Source organism: Seriola lalandi, unplaced genomic scaffold (assembly GCF_002814215.2).
Source record: "Seriola lalandi dorsalis isolate HSWRI2012SDOR001 ecotype SW California unplaced genomic scaffold, Sedor1 jcf7180002054887, whole genome shotgun sequence".
In the NCBI taxonomy this organism is placed as follows: domain Eukaryota; kingdom Metazoa; phylum Chordata; class Actinopteri; order Carangiformes; family Carangidae; genus Seriola; species Seriola lalandi.
Genome location: NW_019525439.1, coordinates 1,154,165 through 1,166,346, shown reverse-complemented (window position 1 = coordinate 1,166,346; position 12,182 = coordinate 1,154,165). Strand labels below are relative to the sequence as shown.

General features: G+C 42.5%; 2 protein-coding genes across 3 annotated transcripts in view; both read right to left on the bottom strand.

Annotated features, from left to right (window-relative positions):
* Positions 1-3,613, bottom strand: part of tfap2e (transcription factor AP-2 epsilon) — a 13,960-nt gene extending 10,347 nt beyond the window's left edge. Inside the window, exons 1-2 of one of the 2 annotated variants that reach the window (XM_023429018.2) lie at positions 3,419-3,613; positions 691-1,134 (exon numbers count right to left, since the gene is read on the bottom strand). In XM_023429018.2, coding sequence (XP_023284786.1) covers positions 691-1,134; positions 3,419-3,457 — 483 coding nt within the window. In that variant the 5' untranslated portion in view covers positions 3,458-3,613. Of the gene's footprint in view, positions 1-690; positions 1,135-2,543; positions 2,791-3,418 lie in introns of those variants that run through there. The other variant, XM_023429019.2, reaches the window with a different exon arrangement.
* A 783-nt stretch (positions 3,614-4,396) lies between these two features.
* Positions 4,397-11,894, bottom strand: ncdn (neurochondrin). The gene is made up of 8 exons (XM_023429114.2): positions 11,784-11,894; positions 11,351-11,574; positions 9,426-10,500; positions 8,399-8,568; positions 7,629-7,867; positions 7,288-7,503; positions 7,037-7,179; positions 4,397-5,296 (listed from the first exon to the last, which is right to left on the bottom strand). The coding sequence occupies exons 2-8, from the start codon at positions 11,558-11,560 to the stop codon at positions 4,875-4,877; spliced, it is 2,475 nt and encodes an 824-aa protein (XP_023284882.1). The 5' UTR covers positions 11,561-11,574; positions 11,784-11,894; the 3' UTR covers positions 4,397-4,874.
* Between the last annotated feature and the right edge of the window lie 288 nt (positions 11,895-12,182).

Below are 12,182 nucleotides of genomic sequence, written 5' to 3'. Positions count from 1 at the left end.
CAAATTTACACTCGACAAAGTGACACTTGCCATTTATCATTCCTAATATAAAGGGATTAATAAGAAAAGAAAAGAAATCTTATTTTGATATTTCTTAGAAATGTGGAAACTAATATTTCAGGCCTGACATGTTTCACATATTTCTACATTTGTTCAGTCTGAAAAAACCGACGCAAAAATGTTTTCCTTCTTGTTTTGATGTCAGACACTAAAACTGGTCATGTGAATTTTTGGTGAAATTCATGTATAGGTTGAAGGCCTGGAGATGGTTTTTCAAAATAATAATGATAAAATAAATAAATAGAAAATAGTAATTGGAAATTCCAAAATTCATGAAAATGATGACTACAATATAGTAGGTGTTAATAAAACAAAAAAGTGACATTTTATTTATGAGGACTATCTCTTTTCATATGGAGGAAAGAAGGAAATGAAAGACAAATTGCCTTGAGGCCTTGTTGCCATCATCCATGTGTTTTAAACATGAGAGATATTTTTTCAACGCTTTTCCCCACAACAATGGATTATTATAAAGGAACTGAATAGAAAAGAATCGAAGAAGCAAATAATTTTTTTCATAAAGACTTTGTTGGCCCTGATCATGTGCCGAATTACTTTTACGCACGGTTTTTTCAGTGCGCACCTAACGTCGTCTAAGCAACTAAAGGTTGGGAAAAAAAATCAAGTCACCTGAAGATCCTCCAGGCCGTGATGTCCCAGGTGCATCCCGAGAGGACCGTCCCCGAGTGCGGCAGCCCCTTCCCCGAGACCGTGGAGCAGCCGAGGGACAGCTGGATACTCCCGCCGGGGGTCGAGGCTCAGAGCCCGGTGAGACTGTGACAGGAGCCCCCCATCCTCGGAGCGCGACCTCTGCGAGTGCCATGCCGCTTGCTGATGCTGATGGATGGAGTTGATGGAGGGGTAAGGGTCTGACAGGTGGGAATACGCTGAGTCCTGGCTCTGGGAGTATGGCAATGAAGACTGGGGATAGGGGGGAGGGAAGTAAGGAGGCTGGAAGTCAGAGGCCGGAGTGTGGCAGAGCGGGGGAGCCGAGGAATATGCGGCCTGGTTCAGGGAGGACAGCTGGGAGAGTCGCCCACTCGGCGAAGAGCCGCTTAGTCCATCTGCGCGGTCCTGCAGAAAATGACAAAGTTTGTTTAATATCAGGAGCTCCAAGTCCTTATCAAACTGTTCTCCCAAAGGTGCAAAACGGGACAGACTATTTCATCAAATGCCTAAATTAGGAGCTCCAGAAAATGTATCATTTTTAGAAGTAAAGCCCTAATCCATAAAGAAACGTCTTTCCGTTTTCATGAGATGGTTGGAAATAGCAGCAGCGCTTGAAGTGATGCGCACTGGCAGAAGGACGCCGTTGGCATCGCCGCTGAACAGTGTCAGAAAGGTCACGGCCACCAAGAAGCTGCACAAAGGACAGGTAATGCACAACAATAACACGTAGCTGCGGGAGGGGGGGGGGGGGGGGGGGTGTCCATCTGTAAATAATCTGCCATCGTGTCAACAAACACCCACTTACCCCACAACTGGAAATGAAAGAAACACGGTTCACATTCAGACTGGCAAAGCGCAGGGAACCAAATGGGATTTTATATTTGACTTTACACGTTGACCCCCTCATGTAAAAGACATGTCCGCAGCCACATTATGTGTAAAAACATGTAGTCCACTAGCCTACATTCCTGCCCACACACATCCTGGTGAAATTGGATTTTCTAAAAAGCTGGGTCACCCAAAATCAATGGTGTAGTGGTGGAACAATGTCCATTATCTGCCAGCCAAAGAGGCCGCTGCCAGGTTAAAAGCAAGCGCACACACACACACACACGCACACACGCACACACACACACACACACACACACACACACACACACACACACACATATATGTCATACAACAACCACACTACTCAGGTTTGTGTCTCTCATTTTATTCCAACAAAGTTTGAAGTTACATTTAAATCTGGGAAGCACGGTGACACTCCCTTAGAAGGACGAGCCACCCTCTGTCGCGTGTCACAGTGACTGGACACTTTACTGTCAGTCGGTCTCACTTGGTGTGACACTGTGCAGACAAAGACCATCTCCGCGGACAGATGCGCGGCGCCGCTACATTAAACTCAGTGTCAGACAGGCTCATTGGGAAGTACGAACAGCTGACACTTAGGCTTCTATTGGAGAGCAAAGAACAAGTCAGACTTAACAGAATTTAAAAAAGAAATTAAGCCAAAAGGGGAAAAAAAAAAAAAAAAAAAAAAAATCACTAAAGACCATTATTGTCTCATCTATTGACACTTGGTGCCACAGGTCTAATAATGAAACAAAATCGTAGTATTTTTTTCCTCTATATTTTTATTTAATGGAAGCTGGTTTTAAGTAATGATAGCAAATTATATGTATGTTTTTTAAGGTTAAGTCTACTGGCAATCCGTACAGTAAATAAACTCGCTCCTAAAACTGAGTTACATTAGTAATGAACAGACCTCAGTAGTCCAAAATGCTAAAAACATGAGTCTCTTTCGCACTCACCATAGCCGAATAGGTGTGGATTAACATCTGGACCACTCTGGATACCCCCCAAATGTAAAATTCAACAGGATGCGCAGGCTTCCAGCGGCTGAAAGATGTCAACAAATTCTCTCCGGGATGTAATCCAGGCTGGTTTAACGGTCCATTAAACTCAGAGGTGTTATTTACTTTTCCTTTTTCTCGCTGTTCGACGGAGCTCTTTACGCACAGACGAGAAGCTGCTGCTAGATACGCACACGCGCGCACAACACACACGGAGTCCTCCAGCCTCTCCATGAGCGCACTACTTATAGGTTTTGCGCGCACCCGGCAGAATGAGGGGAGGGGTCGACAGGGTCCACTTCTCTTAAAGAGATATATTCATTCAATTAATTCATACATACACTGTACTTTTACAGTTTTTGTTTTCCATTAAAACTCGGGTAAGGAATTATATGCTACTCCAGGTTTTAAGCACCAAGCGACACTAAATTTGAGTGTTTTTTATATGTTTACTTATGTAAATGTGCAAATCACATCATTGAATCCAATTTTAAACACGAATTCTCATATTTCCGACGTTTAAGATAAGGGTACAGTCGTTTTTACGCACGAACATCCACGTCCTCAAGTCAAAGATCTCACGAATTTCTTAGTTTTAAACTCCAATGTAATTTTTTTTTTAAATACCACCTGCTGAAATCAGCAGCCTACCGATTCACTCACAGGTTGAATTATTGAGAATTTAACTATTTTCTGGATTAAGGCTCTCTTTTAACAATCCGCCATGTGCAGCCTTTCACACACTGACCATGGACTTCTACATAAAAGACCTACAGCTGCTGAAATACAAAATGTAGCGATGGATACAGAAAACTCTCTGGCGTTTCTTTTACCTGCAAAAGGTCAGTCTTCGTTCGGGATTTCCAGAGCATGGTGGTGATGGATCTCAGTGTGGGTGTCAAGCTGCAGCTGAGGGGTTAATGTGACGCGGTGGATGGAGAGGAGACGGGCTGAAGGTACAGGGAGGAGTGAGTTAGTTTTAGAGACGATGCAGGAGTTTGTATGGATGAGTAGGAGAGAAACGAGACGGGTGTTAGGGAGGGAGGGGGGGTAAAGAAAAAGAAGAAGAGGGCGGGAGGTGACAGGAGTCGAGGAGGGGGGTAGCTAAAACTTTTTCATGGTTGGTACAAGGACTATAGGCTCAGGGATGAAGTGCTGAATAAGAAAACATGGCTGGCTGGTGATAACCACAAGGCAAAGGATCACAATTGTCTTTTGAATCTATTATTTTTACTAATACATGTAAATTCACAGCATAAAGTTCCGTTTTAGGCTCTGAAAAGTGGATAAGTTAAAGCTAAAGAATAACCGTCAACAATCTAATTCATTGTTGAACTTTCAGGAAAAAAAAAATTCAAATAATCAGTTTACTCGATTTCAATCTTGATTTTTTGACAATCAATTTGAACTTAATGAAATGGCCGATCTAGTTATCTTAGGAGAAAAACAATGAAAACAACGACAAACTGCAAACACCGAAATGTGAACAGAGGAAAGAGTGTTAGTGATCAAGAACTTCAGATCACATCAAGTCTGACTGCGCCATCTTGTGGTAACTGAGAAAAGAGGAGACGTTTCTCTTGGATAATCTACAGTGATTGGACCATATTATCCACTATCCAGTTGGATACTGATGTTATTGCACATTATTTTAACACCTGCTTCATATTTATTCCACTGGTGAACCAGTGGAAATATTGACAGTACAGCTATGTTCAGGCTGAAATGGTCAACTGTTCAGTGGTGAAAATGGATGTCCAACTACAGCTACAAGAAAATATAGGGAAAGTAACATTGGCAACAAAGCTTACTGTTCTCTAACAAAATAATTCTTTATTAAATGCATTTACATTTTAAGCATTCTGTGTAAGAAAGAGCTTTTGTGTTTTTCAGTTCCATGGAGAGCACAGCTGTCTCAACAGGCATTTCCATTTACCTGGTTGCGAATGAATGGCTGCCCACTGCTCTGATTTATGACTGAATAAAAGGGTTTTTCAGTCTCATTATGTTGTATATAATTAGACTTATTACACTGAAAAACATGATACACAGATACACGTAATTTTCACTCTTTTCGATGTGGGCTTTGGTATCTTTGGGCTTTTCATCTTATTACAAAAAAGCCTGAGGACATATTATCCATGTCAGATTGGTACAACTAATAAACACACCAGTTTGGCTTCATGAATAGCTGTGCTTTTTTATTTCCATAGTGCGACTTTAATTTCAACTCTGCAAGTTAAAATTACTCCATCAAAGAGCACATTGTCCATTGGCAGCAGCTTGGTTTCACTTCACTCGCACCGACTTCTTCAGGTTCCTCATACAGCTCAAAGCTCCTTTATCATTTCTCATCATCATGTCTCCAATCTCCTGCTTACAGGCCGGGCACTGCTCCGCGATGGCACACAGAGCTTCCTCTAGCGCCTCCTGTGTGTGCTGGTCAGGTAGTGCGCTACACTGATCCAGCATGGTGAGTGTGTGTTTGAGCCAACCTTCCTCTCTGACCAGGGTGGTGATCCAGGGCTGAGCACGGACACTGCCTCCCAGAGCCTGCAAGCCCAACCTCCATAGCTCTGCTACATCATCCCAGCTTTCCTCCCAGCTGATGCTCACCGTAACCAAGCCGGGGCTGGAGCCAGAGTCCAGGGCACTGCGGAGGAACCGGAGAGCTGAGGAGAAGAACCGCCTCTGGCCTGCTTCCACTGACCCTGGAGAAACAAAGAAGCATGGGTTGTTAGTGGAGTCTAAAACTACCAATAACTGATATCTGATATTTTGTGCTTATATTTATGTTTAAAATGTTATTGAAGAGGAACAATCAGGAACACATTACCAAATATAAAAGTACAATTTACAATTCACAGCCATAGCTGCATTAATTGATTTTGGCCACTAGGGGACAAAAAACATCAGAATAAGCTGATAAATACAGTGCAAAGCCACCACTGTATCCCTGTCTAATGAAATTCTCTTGACAAACATATTGGCTAACATTGCCTACTTTCACACTGCGCTGACACAGCAAGATTACACCACGTTCACTGTTACTGTCTACTACTAGCTTTGTTGTTCAAAGCACTGAGAAAAATATCTTGGTCCCTCTAGATGCTCAACAGTGTTTTCCAGCTATTTGTCAGTTTTTCCTTTCCAACATCAAACAGCTGCCTACAAATGTTGATATGAGTGCCTCAGGACATACCAACCAAAACAATGAGTTAATATGAGTTTAAGAGCTTGTTGGCACTACAAGTGACTCCTTTCACAGTATTGAGTCAACAGACCCATTGATCAATGAAGGTCAGTCAACATGAACTAAGGTTTCAAGAGTACATAACAGTAATGTTTACAGCCCCACTCTGCATCTATAGCAGCATTTCTGCCCACCTAGAGCACTCATGATCTGCATTCCCATAGGCGTCCTTCCAAAGCAGTTATATAAGGGAACGCACAAGGGTAACTAATAACATTAGTAATGGCTGCATTCCATCTAGGTTTACCAGTTTCCATAGCCCTGGTATGGGCCTTTTTCACAGAGCACATTTTGACAGGTCACAGTAGCGGAGAAAAGCAGAGGTGTTAATAATCTAATTTATGATCACTGATTTTCATTTAACTGCTTCGCTTTGAGGATCCTTGTACTGTGAATTTTCTCTCAGTTTCTTACTGAGACACTTGAACACACACAGAGCCATCATTAATGTTATTAGTAACACCTGTGCTTCTCCTGCTATAAGTCAAAACATCTGCTGTGAAAAAGGTGTATCAAACAAGCGTGGGCACTTGAAACTGTTTCAACAACACTGGAAAAGAAATACAAAAACCATGATTAAAATAAAATTCAAGGTTAGCTGTCTTATACTGTAGAATTACTGGAAGTGGAAGTCACATGACTCCTGGATTGTGCATCACAGGAGCACATTCCCTGGAAGCAGGCACAGGGGTGCTGATTGGGCAGCTGACTCAGGTGCATCCATTCTATTTGATATTCCAAGTCATGTTTACTTTGTCATTGTACAGTTAGATTAATACAGTACAGTATGTCTAATCTCTTTAGTTGATAGTGACATGATTATGATCTGTTAAAGTAGGGACGTATCCATGTGCTGATTGATGTGATTTAGAGTTGTTCATTGATTGTATAAGTGTATTTAAGATAATGTGATAGAATTTGATCTGTATGTTTTCTTTCAATTGTAACTGTACCTTACTCTGACTGAAGTGAAAGAGAATACATGTTTTCAGATGGAACCTGCTGTTTGGTTTTCCTTCTGCAGCTCATATCAATTAAATCAAGTCCAGTGTATTGGTTTAGAACCATTTATATGAATTTATATACAGACTCATAACATGATAAAAATAGAACAGAGAGTATTTGAATGTAATTAACCACTGACAAGGTTGAATGTCGTGCCAAATAAAATGGTATGAATAACCATAACCAGTTTCACCTGAAGGAGTTGATTTGAGTCTGCCAATCATAAGTCCCAAAGTGCAGTAATTTGCTGCTAGAACCAGGAGGCGGGGTTTATGCACCAAAACTGGAAGTGCTTCACTCAGAAGAGCCTCAAGAGTTCTGAAACATTGGTCCTTCCTAGAAAACAGAAAAACAAAAAAAGTTTGAAATCACAGTATGACTTCATTCTCTCCAAATAACCTGCAGGCTTCAGACGAGCATTTCACTTGTGCACCAGCTATGTACCTGACTCTCTCTGGTTCTGTGACAGTAAAGTTGAGGAGGGCTGAGCAGGCCGTCTCCATGCTGGGATCCCTGGCTGACACCACCCCACTTTTCCCCTTGAGGGAAATCCAGCTCTGGGACAGAAAGTTCACCAGCAGAGCCGGGGTGTCGAGCGTGAGCAGCACCTTCCTGGGACCTTCCTCTGCTGACAGGTGACACAGAGCTGGGAGCAGATACCTGGAGAGAGGAAGATATTTTCTTGAAAGCCAGCCATGGGACACAAGACCAGTAAAAACTCCCCTTGGATGTGTTGTTGTACTTCTAGCATTATGATTCCCTGTGACTTGTATTGTCATCTTTACCTCAGAGGCTCTTTGCCCGTCCAGGCCTTTCTCTCCTCAGAGACGGATATCTCGGCCATCCAGTCAGAGAGGCCCTGCTCTGAGCTCTCACCCTGCAGGTGGCTCCGGGAGTAGCCGATCAGGAAAGGCAGCAATCCAGTAACTTCCTCCTTCAGACAGGAAGTTTCCTCAGCCAGCCATGAGCACAGAGAACGGAATGTGGCGAAAATGAAAGGGTCACCATATCGACTCTGATCGACCTACGAGAACAGGAAGTGAAGAGGAAGAGTGTTTTAGTAACTAAACTCTGAAGAGGCTTGTGGTTTTACAGTACAAAGAACCATTATTGTTACTGGACAAATCTTAATGTGAATAAAACCTTTTGCTACTCTCTCTCCTAAACTGGTATAACACAAAGGTATGTTAATATATGACAAGTTCATGAATTGTTTTACTTTTGCTATACTTTCAAAACCTTCCTTGTCTGCCAAAATCTTTCATTTGTCCTTTTTTCCTCCTGGCACTGCATATTTGCCTGTTTATAGGAAGAGCTGTAAATAACAGTTTCACTATCAATGAATCTGCCATTGCTTTAACTGGTTCATTTTTTGGTCTATAAAACATCAGGAAACAGTGAAACTGTCCATTACAGTGTCCTGGATATCAGAGTCATGTTATCAAATGTCTTGTTTTCCCCAGTCAACAGTCAAAAACTTCACTGTAAAATAATAGAAACGAAAGCAGTAAATTCTCACACTTGAGAGGCTGTGACTAGGGAATGGGAATCTCACCTGTTGCAGGTGGTACACTACAGCAGAGAAGGCCTCCTCCAGCACCCCGAGGACCTGCCTGCTCTGCTGCAGACTGAGTGACGAGATGGAGCTGTGAGAAGGTGCAGCGGTTTGCGACAATCCCGGACTGCAGGCCTGCTCTATGGCAGCTTCCATGATTCGATAACAGCCTGAGAATGAGAAGAGGACGTTTAAATAAAAAAGGAGGTTAATCATGTTTAATCAGATATTACCTGCGTGATTTCACAACACTACTTTACTACATGTTTTAAATAAACAAAGGAAAGGGGTTGCATACCACTGAGGACACCAAGGTCATGTCCTCAGTACTGTTTCGGGAAATGTACGTCTTAAATAACCTGAGAAGAACTTTACATTCTACAATTACACAAGTCAGAATCAGGATCCTTAAACCTGATTATTTTAGGCGAAGAACATAAATTGAAATTAAATGATTTCATATCTCTGCACCAAAACTTTATTTCTGGCATTGTCCAGGGGGCTTTAGAATAGCATTTAGACAATCATGTCTGGAAATAAAATCTCCTGAAAATATATTTTATAACATTCAAATTAATATATAAAATATGGGAAAAGAAAATGTCAACAAGTTCTGTGGTAGCCAGTCAAAACTTTCATGGGAGATTACACCGGCTTTGACTTGGACTCTTAGCCCTGCGATTACTAAAACCTTAACTACCTTGACTATGGCCATAAACATGTACATTTAAAATAAGAAAATGGATGAGGAAACAGTGTGGGGTAGATATTTTAACTTCCTCAGGTGAGCAGTTTTACTACTTATCACTGTTTTGCTCCACAAAAGAAGATGATAAGAGGCTATAATTTCACCTGTGTTTTTACAATGAAGTTGTGCACTGTTTTGTCTGAAATGTAGCCCATGACCCAAGCGGGAGCTACTTTATATTTTTGTTGTGTGTCTCGATGTCAAACAGCTGCGTATAGATAGTTTGTGAGAAGCTGAACTATTCAGAATTGGCAGATGCTGTAATGACAAATAAACTACCTGTGAGTGTGTGCTGCAGCTCTGGGCTCAGCTCGTTACCAGGCGGTTCCTCCAGGCCCATTCTGACCTCCACACAGGCCCGGTTCACCATTAAGCAGCAGAACTTTGGTGGTCCCACCATCTCCCACCCATACAAATCCAGCAGACATGCACTGAGGACCAGGATCGTCCCGATCTGCTTCGGTGTCAATTTAGCCTGCATCATGGGTCTCAATACCCCCCACACACGGCTCACAGCTCCCTTCAGTTCTTCACTTTCTACTGCCACTCCTATTGGTGGGAGAAACTGCACCAACTGGGAACACATGTCCAGCCTGGCCTGGTCTTTGGACAGGCAGAAGTCTTTAGAGAGCCTGACCAACAAAGTGAGGAGTTCTGCAGGGTGTTTACTCCACACTTTGTCCTTGGTTTTACCTGATAGGAGACAACCAAGCAAGGCAAGCCCCTTCTCATGGCTGCAAGTCTGGTTTTGTTCCACTGCTTGACACAGAGCAGGAACAGCACCCCTGCTTAGCAGCTGGTCAGGACCCCTCGGTAAGGCACACACAGCTGTCAGAACCTGGTAACAGTCAGCAGCCATGGCCTCATCGAGACTGTCAGATGGTGAGGTTTCTTTAGATGGAGATATTCCGTTCGATGTACTGCCATCATCCCCCTTTTGCTTGCTGGTCTTGCTCTTTTCTGCTGATTTTGCCACATTGGCAGGATTACTTTCTGGGCTTGAACTCTCTGCTGATTTTACTTTACTATCTGGACTCTGGTCCATCTCACCAGCTTGGGTCTGTTCCTGGGCAGCCTGTTTCTGCTGGTTTGACACGGGACCATTTGCTAAAATGCCCAGCAGGAGCGGGATGGTGGTGAGGAGCTGGGGATGGGAGGCCATGTCTGGGTCTGTGCTCAGGGCAGCCAACAGAGCTGTGCCCAATGAAAGGAGTTCATGTGGGGGTAAGCCAGAGTTCTCATTCCCTCTGACCGCTGTCACCAAAAGCCGAGCTGGAAGGTTGAGCCCCACTGCCTCAAAGATGCGTCTCAAGGTGGGTTTGTCTAGTTGGCTTGCTGGGCACAAACGAGTGATCTAAGACAGAGAGGGGAAAACAACAACCTAAATCATGGCTACAAAGTACAGGCCTGTTGGTTGTGGGGACTGAAGCACCAAGTTCTCAGACACTGGGCTCTGTAATTGTATTTGGGTATTTAAAAAAACATATATTTTCTCAATTACCTCTAGTGTTATTGAACCATCACTTAGGTTTTATCTTCCCAGGTTTGGAGATATACCTCTGGGTATCTCCAAACCTGGGCAGATAAAACCACAACTAGTGCATTATCATTATTAATCAATATTTTTCCTGTAATTACACATTAGTATTAAAGGCAATAGAGTAGCCTGGTTATGATCCTATTTTTGGAGTATCCTAGCTATATGTTTGCTTATGGAAAAAGCACATCCTGGTTACTAGTCTGATTGAAAACATAATGCTGTAGCATATAAACACCATATCCAGGTTTCTGATCATACTTTGCCATGTTTACAGTTGCGTCCTCAACCCATGATACATATTTTTTTATTAAGTAAATCTAAAAATATCAGAGTAAATCATTTTTGGTTAATCTATACCCTGAAATGAAAATGAAAAGTCTCACTTGGGTAACACAGAGGATAAACTTTTTCCTTGCTTTGTCTTAAATTACTAGTGACCATAGGGAGAAGTTAAGTACAGCAGAGCGGTAACTGGAGGAGTATACAGCTAGAAACCAACCTGGTTTCACACTCAACTGCAAACCAGTCAGTCACTTCAAGGACACAGATGATCAAAAACGTGGCTGATTTAAATACCCTGCTGAATATGATCAAAACCAGGATAAATACTACTCAATAGGGGCAGTGTTATTTCTGAGTTACCTCACTGAATATATTTACTTACCAATAGAAGAGCAGCCAATGTTTGACTGTCATTTTTAGCATTCCTGAGAGCATGAAGACACCTCTCCAACACCTCTCTCTGGGTATCAGTCAAACCACCTTCACCTCCTGCATCCCTCTCTGTGCCTCCTCCACCCTCTCCTCCTCCCTGCTCCTCTTTTCCAGGAGGCTGGCTACTCACGACGGGTGTAACATCGGCACTATCAGCCATTATGACCTTGGTGACTATGTAACCAAGAGAGAAATAAAAAGTAGCGTTAAGCAAGCTTAAAAAATATATTTTAAAATCATGTTATTAGCTCTACAACATTGAGAGCAACGGGAGTAGCCTAATTTAATGATGTCCAGTTGGTTTGCTGAATTCTTCTAATTAACCGTTTGTGAGAATTTAAGATTCTGAATTTGAATGTGTTAACGTTCATAAAATAACTTACTTTATACGCAGCCCGCTCACGCGCGACAGCAGCTCGTGAGCACTCCCGGGAAGTAGGCTGTCAAAATAAAGCTTCAACAAACCAATGAGAACAGTCCACAAATGTTAGTGAACCAATCACAACGGAGATAGTTGGAAGGCGGAGACGCCATTTTGGTCCATGTTGCAACGTCAGAGAAGCGACGCTACTTTATGTTTGAGGTCAAGAAAGTAGATTTTACTCGTTTCCTGGTTTGTAGTACTAAAATATAACATGGAAGTGACTAATATTTAGCAGGATAACTGTTTATGTTAAGCTCAACCTGTTCGACAATGATAACTGGTCAGCAGGTGGCGCACGGCGGAAGTAGTCCGATTAACCGATTTCAGTTTCATTTTAGACACTCAGGCAAAATTAGAA

Coding starts and splice junctions, on each gene's coding strand:
- ncdn (XM_023429114.2), bottom strand. CDS start 11,560: ATGGCTGATAGTGCCGATGTTACACCCGTCGTGAGTAGCCAGCCTCCT. Junction 7,868..8,398: donor TAGTGTACCACCTGCAACAG/GTGAGATTCCCA, acceptor CTGTTCTCGTAG/GTCGATCAGAGTCGATATGG. Junction 5,297..7,036: donor ACTCAAATCAACTCCTTCAG/GTGAAACTGGTT, acceptor TTGTTTCTCCAG/GGTCAGTGGAAGCAGGCCAG.